Source organism: Taurulus bubalis, assembly GCF_910589615.1.
Source record: "Taurulus bubalis genome assembly, chromosome: 3".
Classification (NCBI taxonomy): domain Eukaryota; kingdom Metazoa; phylum Chordata; class Actinopteri; order Perciformes; family Cottidae; genus Taurulus; species Taurulus bubalis.
The window spans coordinates 12,747,490-12,768,199 of record NC_136591.1 but is presented as its reverse complement, the minus strand read 5'-3'; the positions used below and the strand labels follow the sequence as shown (position 1 = coordinate 12,768,199).

The 20,710-nt window shown below is 42.4% G+C and overlaps 3 protein-coding genes across 3 annotated transcripts; 2 read left to right on the top strand and 1 right to left on the bottom strand.

Annotated features, from left to right (window-relative positions):
* Nucleotides 1-1,612: 1,612 nt before the first annotated feature.
* On the bottom strand, nt 1,613-5,358 carry LOC306733440 (placenta-specific gene 8 protein-like; the record flags this gene model as incomplete). Its single annotated transcript, XM_079214673.1, has 3 exons — nt 1,613-1,801; nt 4,890-5,044; nt 5,259-5,358. 3 exons carry the CDS (start codon nt 5,356-5,358, stop codon nt 1,613-1,615), a joined length of 444 nt encoding a protein of 147 aa, XP_079070799.1.
* Nucleotides 5,359-11,024: 5,666 nt separating this feature from the next.
* Nucleotides 11,025-14,430, top strand: LOC306733595 (uncharacterized protein). The gene is made up of 3 exons (XM_079214863.1): nt 11,025-11,302; nt 11,609-11,953; nt 12,745-14,430. Exons 2-3 carry the CDS (start codon nt 11,767-11,769, stop codon nt 12,822-12,824), a joined length of 267 nt encoding a protein of 88 aa, XP_079070989.1. The 5' UTR covers nt 11,025-11,302; nt 11,609-11,766; the 3' UTR covers nt 12,825-14,430.
* Nucleotides 14,431-16,175: 1,745 nt separating this feature from the next.
* On the top strand, nt 16,176-19,197 carry LOC306734156 (uncharacterized protein). The gene is made up of 3 exons (XM_079215492.1): nt 16,176-16,355; nt 16,662-16,994; nt 17,786-19,197. The coding sequence occupies exons 2-3, from the start codon at nt 16,820-16,822 to the stop codon at nt 17,863-17,865; spliced, it is 255 nt and encodes an 84-aa protein (XP_079071618.1). The 5' UTR covers nt 16,176-16,355; nt 16,662-16,819; the 3' UTR covers nt 17,866-19,197.
* The last annotated feature ends 1,513 nt before the right edge of the window (nt 19,198-20,710 follow it).

Here is a 20,710-nt window from a genome sequence, read left to right as displayed (position 1 = left end):
TAAGATTCTGGCGGTTTCGCGGTATATCACGGCATTTTTTTTCCAAATAAACACATTAATTTATTGACGTCGAAAAGGACCGTCACCGCCATCGTTATTCACCACTCGCTCGCAACTTGCCAGCAGCTGTTTTGATTGGTACATAGGGTGCTAACCTGGAGGGATTTAGGACCCAGGGGAATACCTTGATACTAGTGGCGTATGCGCGGCCGTGGCGACTATTGTCATTCTTCAGCCAGCAGCAACATTAAATGTTTACAGTCACAGATACGTGTACAGCGGTCTGAGCTACTTACGTCTCACGGATATAAGTTGACTCAGGGTGTGCAAGACATGACATCGCCAAAAGGCATGATGGGTAAAGCCCGCCCACTGTGCTGCACAGGAAAAGACTTCTTCCTTCACAAGAAAAGTGTTCCTGTGTGGGCGGGTCGCACAGCCCTAGCGTGCCCGTTTTTCAATTAGCGGTCAGTGGTTCGAGACCCAGCTCAGCTTTCTTTCTTTTTTTCTGCAATCATAACAATTATCCCGCAGGCCAGACTGGACCCCCTGGCGGGCCGGATCCTGCCCGCGGGCCGTATGTTTGACACCCCTGGTATAAAGAGTCAATTTTGTCAACCTTATGGCACTCAAACAGTTCATACTATCTGATTCTCGGACCAGTTGCTCAAACACTTTTACATTTCAACTTTTCAAATGACACTTGGTTTGATTATTTCACAGATATTGTTAGAGTAAAATAATATATATATATATATATATTGACCAAACGTAACACAAGATTAGCAATACTGCACACTGATGGAAATCTTTATATCTCTCCACATTGTAAAACCAATCAATAAATCCATGCATGTCCAAAGCTTGCATTTTGCAGTGAAAATCAGAATCAAACATATTCTAAATTGAATATAGAACATAGACACAGCTAAACATTTGAGAAAACTGAGCGTTATGACTCAGAGCGTCATGTGAAGACGATGAACATTCATGCTATTCACCTCCCTGCCTGAGGGGGGTGAACAGCATGAATGTTCTTCCTGTTTTGCTCTGTTTCGTTGCAGGTAATTGGACTTTTGTCTGGATGAGATGTTTAGATTGAAGTTAGCTGGTTGCTTGTACGAAGGTATACTATCCAGTGGTTCTTAACGTGGGGTTGGGCCCCAATGTGTCACAAGATGCATCTTAGGGGCCATGAGATGATTAATGGGAGTAGAAAGTCATCTAAATTTCATAAACTTATTGAATGTTTATTTGTATGTGTAAAAAGTTAATCTGATACAATGGTTCCCTCTAAAATGAAGTGGAGTAAAGTATACAATTAGACTAAAAGTACAGAACATGAGTAAATGCATTTAGTTAATTACCACCATGAACGAATATGCTCATTCTGCTACTCAAAAATACATGCAAAAGTAGCCCCGAGTCTAATATTCAATTATTTTTTTCATCACTTAATTTGAGGGAAAACTGAACTGTCCTCTCTGGGGGACAGATTCAGTCCCTGCTGAATTCTCAGAGGCAACAGGGAGTGGCTGCAGATCAGAGGAAGTGTGATTAAATCAACTCCTGTACACTGGAGGGCTGGCCGCAGGAGTGCTGCATGCATGGTCTAGACCAAGTGCGCCCCCTGCAGGGAGGTCAGAGCAGTGTATCTGGCCGAGGAAGAGGAAGAGGAAGAGGAAGAGGAAGAGGAGGAGGAGGCGTGGGAGGCGGCTCTTCTCTTCAGCTCTCTGGAGATCTGGAGCCAAGATAGCGGGTAGCAGCAGCATCCATATAGGCAGTCGCTCCACACACTCCCCTGTAAGACACATGCAGAACGGCCTGAACACAGGTGGGAGGCTCGAACAAAAGGTGAACATTTGCATTTAGGTGTAAAAAAAACCCGGACATTTGTACTGATATACAATGCAGCAGATCTGTGTTTCATTTGCCTGTTATACACTTTGCAGCATTACACAGAGTTAGTTCGAAGAGACTCTGCAGTATAATTTGGTCGTAGTTTAAACACAGTCCTTTTTTATCATTCAAAAGGACCAAATTCGCAGTAATGTCGTAATGTATATAAAACGGCAGTTTGAACATCATAGATGGCAGTGTAACTGTAATAGTTAAGCTCTTCTGCTTCAGTTGATATCCTCTCTCTGAGGACTCTATGTTTCTTGCAGCCAAGTCTTTGCTCTTAGCAACAGCAACCAAGATAAAGAGCTTGACAGTAATGTCAAGATGGAAATGTTTGTGGGTGAGATTTAATAAATCAATAAAGTCTGAGAAATGCCAAGAAGGCAGATCCATGTGCAGCCTCAGCATGTGACTTCTCAGCATTCTAACTGTTGTCCCTTTTGATTTCTCTTACTTCTCGCTTCATCGCTGTCAAGTCCAAACTTTATTCCTACGTAATATGTAATATGTCTATAATATCAGTAACATCAATTTTTGTTTTGCAATCTGTGAGTTTAATGTTGTACGTGACATAACCTGTGAAATAATCTCTCCACCTGACAAGCATCTTTCTGAGCATCTGACTGCAACTTGTTGATTCCCATGCAACTGTGCTAGCAAAAACAATCTTTATGTTTATGTCCATGTCTTTTTGGAGCAACAGACCTGGGATCTGCTCAGTAGCACACTTTCTCTCTGCTGCGCTGGCTCTCTCGTGGATTCAATGTGGGAGGGTGACATTAACAACTCAAATTATCACTACGCCCCCGGACATCATTACAGGTCTATAAATCTGAATGCAACATGAAATTGTGGTATTTGAAACACCACAATAAACATAAACATTCACAAACAAATGTATCGCCTCAAATACAAGTTTGGAATTATTTGTTGGTTTATTCAGCATCTTAAGATAACCTGACACATGCATTGGCTACTCGTAACAGAATGATCTATTAGTTGCTGAATATACTTTTTTTTCCCAGTTCAGGTCGAAGACTTGTCATCCCTGATTTTGTTCATTTTTATCGAAGCTAAGCAATTGCACCACCGTACTTTGGCACAGCTGTGCTTTGAGCTAAATGCTAACGACAACAGGCTCAGAGACGATGCCAACACGCTGGTGTAATAAGCAGGTGCATTGTTGACCGTGTTTAGCATGCTAACATTTGCTAACAGCACTAAACACAAAGTACAGCCGAGACTGATGAAGAATGTCATTAGTTTTCAGCGATTTGGTAAAACACCAAAGTATGAGACAAATTAAAGGTTTGACCCGATGGCGAGACGAAAAGTTATCGGATCACCAAAGTTGGACGTGAATGTCTGTCCCAAAGTTGATGGGAACCAATCCAACGGTTGTTGAGAATTCATCAAAACTCCAGATGTCAATCTCATGGTGATGCTTGAGGAAAAGTAATCACTTGGGATTCTTCCTCTGAGGACCCTAAATGTCTGTCAGAGATTTGGTGGCATTCCATCTCCTTGTTGTTGAGATATCTCGTCCTGCATCAAAGTGGTAGAAACACCAACTTACATGCCATCCCCTGAGCCGTGTCACCAGCACCGCTACAAAAATACCAAAGTCACGACAGCTTCAGGAAATAAAGACTAGATGATGTAGAATTACTTCATGCACGGGAAGCACAACTTTTAATGAATATGCAAAAAACAAGTGAAGCAATCTGACTGAATCCACAGTTTTATTCTCGTGATACTCCACTGTTACAGCATTGTCTCCTTCCACCCATGAGAGAGCAGCCCACATGCTGTGACTTGTTTTCATAAGAACTTCTGGCACCTTCCTAGCTCGTGCTCTGCGGTATTGACAGCGATCTGCGGCCCACTCCGCCTCCAGAGAAGCCAACATTACCAACCGCCTCCTTCTCTCCGATGGCAGCACTCCAGCTTCTGCCTGCCTGGCCTCCGACCACTCCCACCTCCGGCCTTATCTCTTCTTCTCTTCACCGGTCCAAAAAACGCTCCGCTTATCCAACATCAGGCACACACAGCTTGGGCCGGGCATGTGCTGTTTGCATGTCGAACATCTGTTTGTTTTTTGGGTTATGTGTAGCCGATCAGTGACCGTGATGTCTATTGAGATTTGTGGTCGTGCAGGCAGGTGTGCGAGTGTTTCGGTGTGGACCATCAGTGGGTGGGCATGCTGTTCTACAGCTAGTTGTTTATTCATCAAGTTATTTATGGCTCTCGTGCAGATTTATTATTTTAATAAACGTGTCCTGTTTTCACTGCATCCTCAGCATAAAGCTCAGCTCCATCTGCATCGACTCCCAACATTGTTTGCATTGCTTATGTAATAACCTGTGTTATCAGGCACACCTACGTGGTGTTGCAGCTATTTCCCCCGTGTGCTGTTATTGCGTTTCATCACCAAAACGTCTTTGTCTTCTCAGCAGCAATCCTAATTATCCAAAGCTCCAGCGGCTCTGTGTTATTGAGCTGGGCGCAAAGCGGACGCAATCCGCTGCATTGTTCACGACATCAAGGCGACAGGGGCCACTCCACTTGACTGAAATAATTTAGTCTCACATTCCCCAACCCAGCTCAGGGAAACTTCTCGGGGAGACACTTGTTTATTCATGCAGCGTCTAAGTTCAGTTTGGTTCATTGGCAACTCCAATCAAGTTTTGCTCAAACAAGATGGCAGCGTCCCCATAAACACTGAGGACAAAGGGACAGGGGCAGCAGACGTTGTTCACATTCAGGGCTCTGCCCCAGCCAAGGTGAGGTCTGGGGGGCATCCTCACCCGCAGAGATTGTTTTTCAAATTCACGGCATGCACTATTGCATACTATAGCCACTTGAATAATAGAATGCCTAAAAATATATGAATATATCATTTGGAAAAAACATGACAGGAAAAAAACACTCTCAATCAGAAAATGCAATCACCCACAAGATGGAAAATGCTATCTGTGCGGTATTACCGGTATGCCGTATCGCTCCCTGACAGACGCCCTCATGGCGAGGGAGGCCGGCGGTACGCAGCCGATACAGTCCAGCAGGGGCAGGCAGGGACAGGAGCCCACTGCACTGGTCACCTTACAGGTAAACACTGGGAGGCAGCACAGGGCAAAGCAGCCTGCACACACACACACACACACACACACACACACACACACACACACACACACACACACACACACACACACACACACACACGATCAACTCACAGTACACAATAACATGATGGTTCATCATTTCAGGAAATGTACTTTATTTTGCATTCATAGACAGACAAACTATAGATCTCATCATATTGTATATCATATACTGTATTATGTTTGCACACTTACAGTCTCCCACGTCTTTATGGCACTCACACAGGCCAGTGCTCCATTGACCTTCATCCTGAACCCTGCTCTCCGGCTGGGCTTGGACCACCTGTCGATACATAGCTCAGCTGGCCATCCACGACCGGGAAGGAGAGGTTACATAATGGTTACTGTTTGTTCACACGTCCATTCTAACATGTGAAATGCCTCCAATTTCCAATGGGTTCCCCTCATATTTTGTACTTTTAAAATACAATGTTTAGTCCACGTTGGGCTAAACATTGTAGAATCTTCTCATCAAATGAATTGGATCAACTCATCTTGTATCGTTAATTCATTGTGATTAGATGCATTCATCAGTCTTAACTTGTCTCATTTTACACTCAAGTTAAATCTCCAACTAATGAGCACCAATATTGTTAGTCTTTTAGAATTCTTCCCAGCATGCATTGCATTTGGTTAGCATTCTCACGACAAGTAATGGAGGCTTATTGTGTGTCTTTTTAAACACGTAACCCTATACGTTTAGTTTACGTGTCGTGTCGTGTATACATGTTCATAATAGCATAATATAATCCAGATTGATTAGCATGATTCCTTTTTTTTTATGGTTATCTAAAGGCAACTCAAATTATTTGGTCCTATTAGGTGAAGATTGACAAGTGATGGAAAAAGTATTTTGATATTTTGTTTAGGTATAATAGCAATATCATAATTAAGTAAAAGCTCTGCATTAAAAATGTTAAATACAAGTAGAGTATTATAAGTAAAATGTGCTTAAAGTTGTTAAAGTAAAAGTAGACATTATGCTGCCAGATTGTGAATCTTTCTTAAGCTATTGGTGTATTATTACTGGTGCCTACGTGTTTGAGTGTTTGAATGAGAGATACTCCTTTGTAAAGGAAAGAAGCTAAATATAGTGGAGTGCTAGTATAAAGTAACAAGAAATGTGTCTAATAAAGTACAGAAGAGTACAAATACCTAACAAGTGTACTAAACTATTTGCATTTGAAGCCACCACTTGTTTGATGTCAACACTTCCTGATTTTAAAAGAAACAATACCAGGACGAGGCAGTTATGTTTCCTCCAAAACATATCCAGCTAAATAAAAAAGTAGTAAATACTTCTAAGACTGAGTTGCTATCTGATCTCCTAGTTTGCATCCAAATGAAAACTCTCAACACATTAACACCAGTTTAGAAAAAAAGAGGATACAAATCTGTAAAGCTTTGTAACCGTGGACCATAACTCTGACGGAAGCCAGCATCCGCATGGAAACCATCCTCCCAGTCCAAAGAAAAGCTCAACAAACCAGTGAGGTGCTTGTTCAGAAGAAACATCAACGCCCCTCACTCACTATGGATTAAACACCGTTGTCTCCTGACCCGAGTTATTCTTCAGCTCCAAACTCAGAGGAGAGCAATATTCCTCTGTTTCTGGTTCATGGCTCAGAGCCAGCCTGCTGTACTTCGAATAATGATTTACACCAGTGAAGTACAACTGAAAATATGTAACCAGGTTTGTTTGAAAAAAATAAAGAATAGATGACTTACACGTCTGAGGGTTTAGTTATCAAGATCCCATGCAGGAAAACAAGTGCGGGCCCCTTTTGCTAAGTACTGAGACTTTACTGCTCTTTCCGTCTTCTCACTTTGACGTTCACGTGTGTGCGTGTGTGTGTGTGTGTGCGTGTGTGTGTGTGTGTGTGTGTGTGTGTGTGTGTGTGTGTGTGTGCGTGTGCGTGTGTGCGTGCTCTTTGTGTGACTGCAGTGTTTTGGTGTAAATATGAAAAGGTGGGTAAACAAGGCAATGTGCTCCCATGCCAGTTAATTCTGCTGACCTGTGGTATTTTGTTCAGAGACCTCAGTGAGAGATAAGCTGATGTCTAAAAATATGTCTGAGTTACACACTGGACACTTGAGTGGGCTATGCTCATGTTCATTAATGTCTCTTTTTTAAGGATTCTGCTGAGTTAAAAACACATAAAATCACATTTGAATTTTACCGTAATAAATTGCATTATAGGTATGGGTTTACTTTGAAGCTGTGCAACAATAAAAATTAAAAAGTAAATTCTCTAATGTAATATCCAATGTGCTGAAACAGGAAAGGCCCAGTTGAGTGAATCCTACCCCTATCAAGCCAAACCTGCCTCCTCTTCATAAGGGCTACAGCTGATACAGGTGATCTCACAGAGGATTAGCAAAGGTGACATTCATGGGGGGTGAAAGAGTATCGCATCCACCCAAAAATATAGAACCTGATCATTCCGAGTCAAAACTGGCAAAGACAATTCTACATGTAGGAGGAGGTAAAAGGAAAGGGTAAATTAGGTAAATTATAGGGATTTATTATTAAAAGAACAGATGATCAGAACTTGATGTACAGATGCCTGCAAGTGTGATGATTGTATCAGCAAAGAAGGAATTAGGGCAGTAGTTAAATATTTTAGGAAAATATTTGCTTTTATCTGCCAAGAGTTAGATGAGAAGATTGATACCAATCTCAAGTATGTTTGGTAAATAAAATCATAGCAAGCAGAAGGTTAGCTTGGCTCACCATATAGACAGAAAAGTTTATTTGAGATACTTCTTTTTTGTGCCAGAATACTTTCTGGCACAAAAAAAACATAATACGGCTATTTGTTTTTAACACATTGTGGCTTTACATGTGTTGTTACGTGAATTAATAAATTGGGGTTACGTTGAGACAGAGACAGTGAAGCTGTCTACCAGTCCTTGTGCTAAGCGCTAAGCTAATCGACTGCTTGCTACTACTTCACATTCACCTTCCTGACTTGACAGTTGTATCGACGGAGCACATTTCCAAAAATTGATAAACTCCGCCTACATTCAAACATACACAAACAAAGGAGAAAAACAAAGTCTCTGGAACAGAACATGTCTTTATCACAGATAAATCCCAGACCTGTCACAGGTCACAGATATCTATAGTCCTGTCATCATGATGTGACAGTTATGTGACTTGACGTTTGGAGGTAATGGCTAACATCACGTGACGATGATTTGATCTTGTGTGATGGGATATGATTCCTGGGATAAGGTCCTTCTCTCCTGCTCTCTCTTTAAAATCCACTGATTCATACCAGGGAGATTGGAAAACCAGGCCGCCATGTGGAGCAGGCTGCCTTGAACTCTGGGAACTCTACAAATTAAGAGGAAAAATTGTGACAAATTAAGCATCTGTACTGAATATTAGCACCGAAAAGAGAAAATAAATCTCTCATGCCCACATGCAATGTGTATTAAATGGTTCACTCACTGTGTTGGCTTGTTTTGCTGCAGAAGCATTTGATCAGATTCTGTTTCTCTGTGTGGTTTGTGGGAAACAGTGGGTATAGCGACACTTTATTCTTCCATTGGCGAAAGCTGCAGTGAAAGCATAGGTGGTTGTTGAAATCAACACCTTTAGAAACTGAGATCATAACCCCTTTTAATGCCATTTTCTCAGCTGACTGAAGTAAACAAGTCTGGAGAAAAACAATCTTTTCAGCCAAAAGGGAAACCCATTATAGTATCTAACAGATGGTTCAAATTTTTAACCAAAATGGACACTCACCTCTGCACCTGCACTTGCGGATGTGCACTTTGGACACATGAAATCCGGCCTGTGAAGCTGGACACAGTGGAAAGAGACAAACCAGAAATCATTAATGTGCAGCAATAATACATTACCTATCATTCGTCTTTTCACATTTCCTGTGTTGGCAAGATGCATCTATGGAAAAACTATTTTCTTTGTATTTACCTGTGCTGCCGTAGAAGGTGTCCACCAGCATGACGAGCAGGAGAGTAACACTTATGATCCTGGACATGATGGCAGCGTGTTTTGCTCCGTTCACGGCAAAGTGTACGATGGTTCTGCAGGAGAAGAGACACACTGACAGTTGTATACACTGAACCTGTCCACGTCCGTGTGGGGCCGCAGAGTTTGATCTAGATCCGTCTGGGCACGTCTCAAGGGGTATTTCTTTTGGGCAATCGCTCAACTGTGCATGGATTCATCCTTACGATGTGATGCACATAGAGATAACGCATTCCTACAAAAAAATAAAAAATTTGGGTTTAAAATATGGGTTGAAGATGTGAGCATTTTAAGGCCGGTTTATTGTAGGTGGAAGGTTACAATACACATTTATTTGGCTGTTTATTGTCCCATGGAACACAAAAACATGGCTATCTGTGTATTTATTTTTTTACCAAATCATATGGTTATTTATTTTCTCTTTTTGTTCAGCCCCCCCTGATAACTGCAGGAGTGCCTTCTGGAGTAAAAATATAAAATATCCCACATTTACACATCAGAATCAGAACTTTTGTTACACATATGGAACTTGACTTGGTGAAAGGTGCATAACAATAAACAAAAAACACAGTGCAATAAAAGGAGACACATCCCTTGGCAGTGGCTTCAGCGTACCGGACGCTGATGAAGGAGCAGAGAATGGACTCGATGATGGCAGTGTAGAAGTGCACCATCATTGTCTTTGGCAGGTTGAAGTTCTTCAGCGGCTGCATGAAGTACATCCTTTGCTGAGCCTTCTTAGTGATGGAGCTGATGTTCAGCTGCTAGTCAGGTCCTGGGTTATGGTGGAGGCCAGGAAGCGGAAAGACTCCACAGCGTTGGGAGTCACACAGGGTGATGGCGGGGCAGGTGGGGCTGCGTTCTTCCGAAAATCGGGTGTTGAAGGCAGAGCTGAAGTCTACAAACAGGATCCTGGCGTAGGTTCCTGAGGAGTCCAGATGCTGGAGGATGAAATGTAGGGCCATTGACTGCATTGCCTACTCTACACAGACCTGTTTGCTCTGTAGGCGGTCCAGGAGTGGGTCAGTCAGGGTTTTGAGGTGGGACAGGATAATACGCTGAAAAGACCTCATGACCAAAGAGGTCAGGGCGACAGGCCTGTAGTCATTAAGTCCTGTGATCCTTATTTTTTGGGGGACAGGGATGATGGTGGAGGCCTTGAAGCAGGCTGGTACGTGACATGTCTCCAGGGAGGTGTTGAAGATATCTGTGAACACCCATTTCCCCCAATTCAGCCAGTCATTTATGGTATCTTTGACAGCTTTGGGATCTCCAACAGAAGTTAAAGTATCTGTCAATTTGAACAATGTTTGGCTGGACAGCATTATTTGTTATGATTAAGTGTTTATTGGGTTTAATAATTGGTTATCCCTTTCTTTGCCTGAGTGATTCCAGAGTTGACTGATTTGGAAAATGTTGACAATGGTTGCATCATAATTACATGCAAAAGTCAAGCCACAAACATTGGAAGGCTTTTCGTCACAACTAAGTATTATCCACTCGATTGAGACTCAAGTCACAAATTAGAAGACTTTAGACTTGTGACTTTGCTTGAAAATGAGCCTTTTGACTTGAAAATACTTGATACCTTCCATCAAATGTAAAGGTTAACATGTTTGTTGTGAAAAATATAGTTTTAAATGAACATGAATCATCACCAATAATTAACTAAGCAAATAACCTATAGATAATAATTCCCTGACCTACCTCACTGCGGTTCAGTGAGCTGACGTGAACTGCTGCCTCTGACATAAAATAATGACATGTGCTATATGGGGATTACCGAGCAGTGTCGTGTCAATGGCTGGTGCCTGAGTCACTCTCTCATTACCAGGCGCATAATTACGCGCTGCGCCCTCCAAACTTTGGCACACCTCCGCTGTATAATCGGAAGTGTCACCACTGTCACTCATATCAAGCGCGCGCTGACGTCCGCGTGCCGCCATACGAGTCAAGACACAATACGAGGAAATCCCCAAGGCCGACAAAACGAAGAGGGGCCCCTTTAAATCGACGCTTCCTCTGTGTTGTGCCAAGAGAGAGAGAGAGAGTGAGAGAGAGAGAGAGAGAGAGAGAGAGAGAGAGAGAGAGAGAGAGAGAGAGAGAGAGAGAGAGAGAGGGAGAAGGAGTGGGAGAGAGAGAGAGAGAGAGAGCCCGATCTGATCAACAACAACACTGTTCTCCTCAGGAGGCGCGTTTACCGGATCCAGCTCTGTCCTGCGGCCTCGGCGAGGAAGAGGTGAGGCAATATGTATGGTGTTTGACAGCATTCCTCAAGGATTGTCGCGGGAATCGATCCGAAAAGCAGTTTATTACAGGGGAGGGGTATCAAACGGAAGCCACGCTATTGAAATACCAGCTGTCAGCTGTTTTCGTGTCCAGGACGGCATTGGCTACACCTGTTAGTTGTAATAGAGCGGAGCAACACGGCGCTTATTTCGGCGTAATAAACAGCGGGGAATTGTTTGTGCGCACTTGCCGCGCGCCGGCCGCTCTCTGACGCATGAGAGCTATTTTTGACAGACGTATTTACTTTCTTTCACAGGCTACGAGGACTTTGTGTCTGTTACCTCCAACATTCTGTCGTTTGCCGTTCATACATTCGTTGTGTTGAATGCCATTGCGGAAGTGAGCGGCTTCTCGTCACGACACAAAGCTTAGGCTGTGTGGACCTCTAGCGGCCAGTCGGGAGAAGTTGTCGAGATGTACGGAGCGTCAGGTATCCCGGAGCTCATCCCGCCCAGCGGGCCGCCCCGACAACCGGGGCCGACGGGGCAGTACAACCCGGGACACCCCCAGGTCAACGGAGACGGCGACGGCGGCGGGGCCAACCCGCAGAGACTCGGACAGAGGGCGCCCAAGCTCGGACAGATTGGGCGAACCAAGAAAGGTGGGTGACTGGTGGGCTTCTTCTTTAAAGCTTGTTTGTTCCTTTGTTTGGTTCATGTACATGACAGTGCCAACAGCAACACGCATAGAAACACTTCCTCCATTTATTAGAATGACATGGTATTAGATGAAAAGAAAACAGACTGACTGAAACAACAAGTACAAGGCCACTTTACATAAGCAGTTATTTTAAATGACAGAGACGAAAAGGCAAAAGCATTTTTGCTTTAATAGTTAGTATAGATAGTATTAAGTTATAGTCGGATTCCGGGCCCAATGAATATTGAGTGGTTCCCTCAATTCATGTACCAGGAGGGCTCAAAAGGAGAGCAAAAATAAATCCTTAAGTGTTCATTTTTTAGGAGATTTTTACAGCAGAAGTCTCCTCCTCTCCAGAACAAGACAGACCAGAGGATTAAAATCAGTAAAAACATAGAATACAGCAGTTTCATGTTAAAAAACAACAACTGCTTTACTCCGACGCTGTTGGGCGACCACAGGAAGTAGTTTATAGGAAAACCAACATCTATAAAAGTGTATCATGAAAATGTGGCCTAAAACTGGATAAAGAGTCAATTGACCTTGATTCAAATTACGGATTTCTCGGGTTTGAAAATGTTTGAAAATATTTGTAAACATTTGCGACATAAAAATATGTAACATAGTCATCATTTTTATACGTAAAAGTTACATAACATATTCTCTCTAAATGAACAGAACCACACCATCTTGCATCAATGCACTCCTCACTGAGAAGCACACATGACCTGACCTTTGACCTTTCCTTCTCAGTGGACTTGGACGATGAAGATTTGGACGACATCATGAACAACAACGGGCAGTGTCCTGTATCCATGTCGCCCATCTCCTAAACTTCACCAAGAAGTGCCAACAAAAAAAGAGATTTCCCCCAGGAAGCCAAAACTCCCCGTCGGCGACCTCGGCCTTGAACCCGTCATGTGTCCGACTGACGCTTCTGATGGCTCAACCAGGCCCACAAAAAATGCCTCATTTAGCGGCAGCTGGAGCCTAGGCCCTGATTGTACATAGTGTTTATTTATCTTACCTTTGGTCAGACTGTGAATGGATTGTATTGCATCGCTCTCTGCTCTGCACCTCAGTAGGCAGTAGATTATCAGGACTTGAGAGAAGGAAGTGTCTATATTTTTCAGAGCTTCTTAACAAGGGCTACATTTATAAAGTTGCACTGAGTAAATGGTTTGGTGAAAAGCAGCTTATCACCTGCCTGTTTTCTGGTGAGGGTTTCTGAGTCTGTGGGTTTGGCTGTGTGAGGGAACACAGACCTGTTAATGTCTAACACACAGGTGAAATATTAAGCTTTGGTTGTGCAATGACTATCGTTCTCTCCTCTCACACCGATGCAAGTGGTGTACTATCCAGTGGACAAAAGCTCGCTATTTACTGAAGGAAAAATAAAACTACTGCTAGTTATTTATTGTTTAAAAAAAAAAGAAGAAGAAAAAAAGAGAAGAAACACTTTGTTGTGTTGTTATGGCTTCTAAATGTTTTTTACTCGTTTCTGAATGGAAATTGCTTCAGTCATCTATAACTGAGATTTAATATGTTTCCAAAATGGTGCACTTTTGTGGGAATGCCTGTTATGTGCAGTGACATGTTGCAGAATTCTATGCATGGAGTCTGTTAAAGCATCAAAACACGTAACTGGTATCCTGTTATTAAGGGCTAATGTAGAAGTATTTCAAACCGCAGCGCCGTTATGCTCTTTAGATCACGCTGAGTCGACACTTTCCTGAGCTCATTGTTGGCCCGGGTCGCAGACTCGGCAGTGAAACGTCGTAAACAACAACAACAACAACCGATTTATGTAGGTTTTGTTCGCCTTCAGAGGCGGGGTTTCCCAGTTGGCCAGACGACTGTGATAAAAAGACACGTACAGTTCGAGCACTTTAAAATCAATTGCCAAATGATATTTGACGCTGTATCAGATTGATGATTGAAATAGATTGGCACACAGACGTAATGTCATTATGCAGCGACACTCACTTTGTATTAATATATACAGCAGCAATCTGCTTACGCGACACCCCGATGGAATCAGAGTGTCTGGCAGGTTCTCTTTAAGAGATAATGTCAACCTTTACTTCACAATTACAGTATGAGATAATGAAAACAAGCAGCTCTCTATGATTACTTCTCACTGCTGGGACAATCTTAACATTGATGCTTTTTTTGGGGTGGGGTGTGGGTAATATTTTTGTTTTTTTAAGATTGCAGTGGACCTTGAAATGACACGCTATTGTCGGTAGCGGCTCATGCTGATGTCATGTTACTTAGTCGGCTGCGACATTGTTACTCTTTCACTGTACTCACTGCATTTCACGGCCCGTGCTCTGACTCAAAGACTGTCTTCGGGGTTGTGGCTCCCATCTGCATGGACATCGATGATCGACCTTTTCATCATGCATCTCGGGAAATTAAAGATGAGTCTTTGTGGAACCTTCGTTTGGATCTGTTGTTTTGATGCACTGGTTTCCAATCGTGTTCCTTAAACACTTAAAAACGCATTCATGTTAAAGGGACAGTTCGGATATTTAGAAGTGCGGTTGTACGAGTTACTTATCCACAGTCAGTGTATTACTAACGGTAGAGGGGCAGAAGCAAAATGTATGATAGACATCTGAAAACTTTTCTATCAGTTACACTATATGTAGAATTTTTCCACTGCTTTACTATGTTGTGTCCCAATCAGGTCATACTTACTGTATCTATGAAACCACGGTTATTCCAAGGCTATCACTGAAGCTGCACATTACAGTAGTAGTGGGATGTGGCTTAATGTGGAGTGGTAAACAGACTTAAATATTGTATGCTAAAGAGACATATTTTACAACACACCCTGCTTTTAATAATAATGTGTCTGATATAATATTAAAGAAAATAATATTATCTGCCTCCTCATTTACAAATCCAGAATCTATGAATATGTAAATATGTACTTCATTGAAAAGTCCTCTCTCTCTGTGTGTGCACTCAAGGTGTTTTTTACATCCCACTCATGTTATTACTTCACGTTATGCACGAATATAGTATATTCATGCATAATATAGTGTCACACTCAAAGATACAAGTACAGTATCAATAAGTAAAGGGCCTTTTTGAGTGGAAGGGAATAACACAATATTTTGTTTATGATTTGATGCTCCTCAAAGGTGCTAAATTCAAAACTCAGAACGTGTCTATTGCCTCTCTACTGCTCTCAGCATGGCGACGGCTGAGCTCACGATGCTAACGGTGCTAACAGGAACTGCATTTACACGCACACGATATTTCAGGTTTTGCAACTGTTCCGAGAAAGACAATATTCCTAATAATCCGTTTATATGGCAAATGGAAATGATCATTCCACCAACATTCCCGTTGACATACAGCCGTGCACGCTCCCGATCAACATTGGAACATTGGAAGGCTTTTCGTCACAACTAAGTATTATCCACTCGATTGAGACTCAAGTCACAAATTAGAAGACTTTAGACTCGTGACTTTGCTTGAAAATGAGCCTTTTGACTTGAAAATACTTGATACCTTCCATCAAATGTAAAGGTTAACATGTTTGTTGTGAAAAATATAGTTTTAAATGAACATGAATCATTTAATTTCCGTTTTATTTCCTGAATCAACTGACTTTAACGCTAATCATTCCGAAGCAAGTGTGCCCTTAATTACCGATCCAACCGCATCTGAGTTAGTTGCAGGTGAGAACAATTCAAACATTTGCAGTACAAAACACATAGGTCATGGTTAGGTGTTGCAGAGAACAGTGGTTGGGTTGAGGGCCATGTTCAGACTAAGGTAATGGGAAACTCAAATCAATAAGGTCCAGTTGTTGACCAATAATTAACTAAGCAAATAACCTATAGACAATAATTCCCTGACCTACCTCACTGCGGTTCAGTGAGCTGACGTGAACTGCTGCCTCTGTCATAAAATAATGACATGTGCCATATGGGGATTACCGAGCAGTGTCGTGTCAATGGCTGGTGCCTGAGTCACTCTCTCATTACCAGGCGCATAATTACGCGCTGCGCCCTCCAAACTTTGGCACACCTCCGCTGTATAATCGGAAGTGTCACCACTGTCACTCATATCAAGCGCGCGCTGACGTCCGCGTGCCGCCATACGAGTCAAGACACAATACGAGGAAATCCCCAAGGCCGACAAAACGAAGAGGGGGCCCTTTAAATCGACGCTTCCTCTGTGTTGTGCCAAGAGAGAGAGAGAGAGTGAGAGAGAGAGAGAGAGAGAGAGGGAGAAGGAGTGGGAGAGAGAGAGAGAGAGCCCGATCTGATCAACAACAACACTGTTCTCCTCAGGAGGCGCGTTTACCGGATCCAGCTCTGTCCTGCGGCCTCGGCGAGGAAGAGGTGAGGCAATATGTATGGTGTTTGACAGCATTCCTCAAGGATTGTCGCGGGAATCGATCCGAAAAGCAGTTTATTACAGGGGAGGGGTATCAAACGGAAGCCACGCTATTGAAATACCAGCTGTCAGCTGTTTTCGTGTCCAGGACGGCATTGGCTACACCTGTTAGTTGTAAAAGAGCGGAGCAACACGGCGCTTATTTCGGCGTAATAAACAGCGGGGAATTGTTTGTGCGCACTTGCCGCGCGCCGGCCGCTCTCTGACGCATGAGAGCTATTTTTGACAGACGTATTTACTTTCTTTCACAGGCTACGAGGACTTTGTGTCTGTTACCTCCAACATTCTGTCGTTTGCCGTTCATACATTCGTTGTGTTGAATGCCATTGCGGAAGTGAGCGGCTTCTCGTCACGACACAAAGCTTAGGCTGTGTGGACCTCTAGCGGCCAGTCGGGAGAAGTTGTCGAGATGTACGGAGCGTCAGGTATCCCGGAGCTCATCCCGCCCCGACAACCGGGGCCGACGGGGCAGTACAACCCGGGACACCCCCAGGTCAACGGAGACGGCGACGGCGGCGGGGCCAACCCGCAGAGACTCGGACAGAGGGCGCCCAAGCTCGGACAGATTGGGCGAACCAAGAAAGGTGGGTGACTGGTGGGCTTCTTCTTTAAAGCTTGTTTGTTCCTTTGTTTGGTTCATGTACATGACAGTGCCAACAGCAACACGCATAGAAACACTTCCTCCATTTATTAGAATGACATCGTATTAGATGAAAAGAAAACAGACTGACTGAAACAACAAGTACAAGGCCACTTTACATAAGCAGTTATTTTAAATGACAGAGACGAAAAGGCAAAAACATTTTTGCTTTAATAGTTAGTATAGATAGTATTAAGTTATAGTCGGATGCCGGGCCCAATGAACATTGAGTGGTTCCCTCAATTCATGTACCAGGAGGGCTCAAAAGGAGAGCAAAAATAAATCCTTAAGTGTTCATTTTTTAGGAGATTTTTACAGCAGAAGTCTCCTCCTCTCCAGAACAAGACAGACCAGAGGATTAAAATCAGTAAAAACATAGAATACAGCAGTTTCATGTTAAAAAACAACAACTGCTTTACTCCGACGCTGTTGGGCGACCACAGGAAGTAGTTTATAGGAAAACCAACATCTATAAAAGTGTATCATGAAAATGTGGCCTAAAACTGGATAAAGAGTCAATTGACCTTGATTCAAATTACGGATTTCTCGGGTTTGAAAATGTTTGAAAATATTTGTAAACATTTGCGACATAAAAATATGTAACATAGTCATCATTTTTATACGTAAAAGTTACATAACATATTCTCTCTAAATGAACAGAACCACACCATCTTGCATCAATGCACTCCTCACTGAGAAGCACACATGACCTGACCTTTGACCTTTCCTTCTCAGTGGACTTGGACGATGAAGATTTGGACGACATCATGAACAACAACGGGCAGTGTCCTGTATCCATGTGGCCCATCTTCTAAACTTCACCAAGAAGTGCCAACAAAAAAAGAGATTACAAGGGCTACATTTATAAAGTTGCACTGAGCAAATGGTTTGGTGAAAAGCAGCTTATCACCTGCCTGTTTTCTGGTGAGGGTTTCTGAGTCTGTGGGTTTGGCTGTGTGAGGGAACACAGACCTGTTAATGTCTAACACACAGGTGAAATATTAAGCTTTGGTTGTGCAATGACTATCGTTCTCTCCTCTCACACCGATGCAAGTGGTGTACTATCCAGTGGACAAAAGCTCGCTATTTACTGAAGGAAAAATAAAACTACTGCTAGTTATTTATTGTTTAAAAAAAAAAAGAAGAAGAAAAAAAGAGAAGAAACACTTTGTTGTGTTGTTATGGCTTCTAAATGTTTTTTACTCGTTTCTGAATGGAAATTGCTTCAGTCATCTATAACTGAGATTTAATATGTTTCCAAAATGGTGCACTTTTGTGGGAATGCCTGTTATGTGCAGTGACATGTTGCAGAATTCTATGCATGGAGTCTGTTAAAGCATCAAAACACGTAACTGGTATCCTGTTATTAAGGGCTAATGTAGAAGTATTTCAAACCGCGTCGCCGTTATGCTCTTTAGATCACGCTGAGTCGACACTTTCCTGAGCTCATTGTTGGCCCGGGTCGCAGACTCGGCAGTGAAACGTCGTAAACAACAACAACAACAACCGATTTATGTAGGTTTTGTTCGCCTTCAGAGGCGGGGTTTCCCAGTTGGCCAGACGACTGTGATAAAAAGACACGTACAGTTCGAGCACTTTAAAATCAATTGCCAAATGATATTTGACGCTGTATCAGATTGATGATTGAAATAGATTGGCACACAGACGTAATGTCATTATGCAGCGACACTCACTTTGTATTAATATATACAGCAGCAATCTGCTTACGCGACACCCCGATGGAATCAGAGTGTCTGGCAGGTTCTCTTTAAGAGATAATGTCAACCTTTACTTCACAATTACAGTATGAGATAATGAAAACAAGCAGCTCTCTATGATTACTTCTCACTGCTGGGACAATCTTAACATTGATGCTTTTTTTGGGGTGGGGTGTGGGTAATTTTCTTGTTTTTTTAAGATTGCAGTGGACCTTGAAATGACACGCTATTGTCGGTAGCGGCTCATGCTGATGTCATGTTACTTAGTCGGCTGCGACATTGTTACTCTTTCACTGTACTCACTGCATTTCACGGCCCGTGCTCTGACTCAAAGACTGTCTTCGGGGTTGTGGCTCCCATCTGCATGGACATCGATGATCGACCTTTTCATCATGCATCTCGGGAAATTAAAGATGAGTCTTTGTGGAACCTTCGTTTGGATCTGTTGTTTTGATGCACTGGTTTCCAATCGTGTTCCTTAAACACTTAAAAACGCATTCATGTTAAAGGGACAGTTCGGATATTTAGAAGTGCGGTTGTACGAGTTACTTATCCACAGTCGGTGTATTACTAACGGTAGAGGGGCAGAAGCAAAATGTATGATAGACATCTGAAAACTTTTCTATCAGTTACACTATATGTAGAATTTTTCCACTGCTTTACTATGTTGTGTCCCAATCAGGTCATACTTACTGTATCTATGAAACCACAGTTATTCCAAGGTTATCACTGAAGCTGCACATTACAGTAGTAGTGGGATGTGGCTTAATGTGGAGTGGTAAACAGACTTAAATATTGTATGCTAAAAGAGACATATTTTACAACACACCCTGCTTTTAATAATAATGTGTCTGATATAATATTAAAGAAAATAATATTATCTGCCTCCTCATTTACAAATCCAGAATCTATGAATAAGTAGATATGTACTTCATTGAAAAGTCCTCTCTCTCTGTGTGTGCACTCAAGGTGTTTTTTACATCCCACTCATGTTATTACTTCACGTTATGCACGAATATAGTATATTCATGCATAATATAGTGTCACACTCAAAGATGCAAGTACAGTATCAATAAGTAAAGGGCCTTTTTGAGTGGAAGGGAATAACACAATATTTTGTTTATGATTTGATGCTCCTCAAAGGTGCTAAATTCAAAACTCAGAACGTGTCTATTGCCTCTCTACTGCTCTCAGCATGGCGACGGCTGAGCTCACGATGCTAACGGTGCTAACAGGAACTGCATTTACACGCACACGATATTTCAGGTTTTGCAACTGTTCCGAGAAAGACAATATTCCTAATAATCCGTTTATATGGCAAATGGAAATGATCATTCCACCAACATTCCCGTTGACATACAGCCGTGCACGCTCCCGATCAACATTGGAACATTGGAAGGCTTTTCGTCACAACTAAGTATTATCCACTCGATTGAGACTCAAGTCACAAATTAGAAGACTTTAGACTCGTGACTTTGCTTGAAAATGAGCCTTTTGACTTGAAAATACTTGATACCTTCCATCAAATGTAAAGGTTAACATGTTTGTTGTGAAAAATATAGTTTTAAATGAACATGAATCATTTAATTTCCGTTTTATTTCCTGAATCAACTGACTTTAACGCTAATCATTCCGAAGCAAGTGTGCCCTTAATTACCGATCCAACCGCATCTGAGTTAGTTGCAGGTGAGAACAATTCAAACATTTGCAGTACAAAACACATAGGTCATGGTTAGGTGTTGCAGAGAACAGTGGTTGGGTTGAGGGCCATGTTCAGACTAAGGTAATGGGAAACTCAAATCAATAAGGTCCAGTTGTTGACCAATAATTAACTAAGCAAATAACCTATAGACAATAATTCCCTGACCTACCTCACTGCGGTTCAGTGAGCTGACGTGAACTGCTGCCTCTGTCATAAAATAATGACATGTGCCATATGGGG

Coding starts and splice junctions, on each gene's coding strand:
- LOC306733595 (XM_079214863.1), top strand. CDS start 11,767: ATGTACGGAGCGTCAGGTATCCCGGAGCTCATCCCGCCCAGCGGGCCG. Junction 11,954..12,744: donor GATTGGGCGAACCAAGAAAG/GTGGGTGACTGG, acceptor TTTCCTTCTCAG/TGGACTTGGACGATGAAGAT.
- LOC306734156 (XM_079215492.1), top strand. CDS start 16,820: ATGTACGGAGCGTCAGGTATCCCGGAGCTCATCCCGCCCCGACAACCG. Junction 16,995..17,785: donor GATTGGGCGAACCAAGAAAG/GTGGGTGACTGG, acceptor TTTCCTTCTCAG/TGGACTTGGACGATGAAGAT.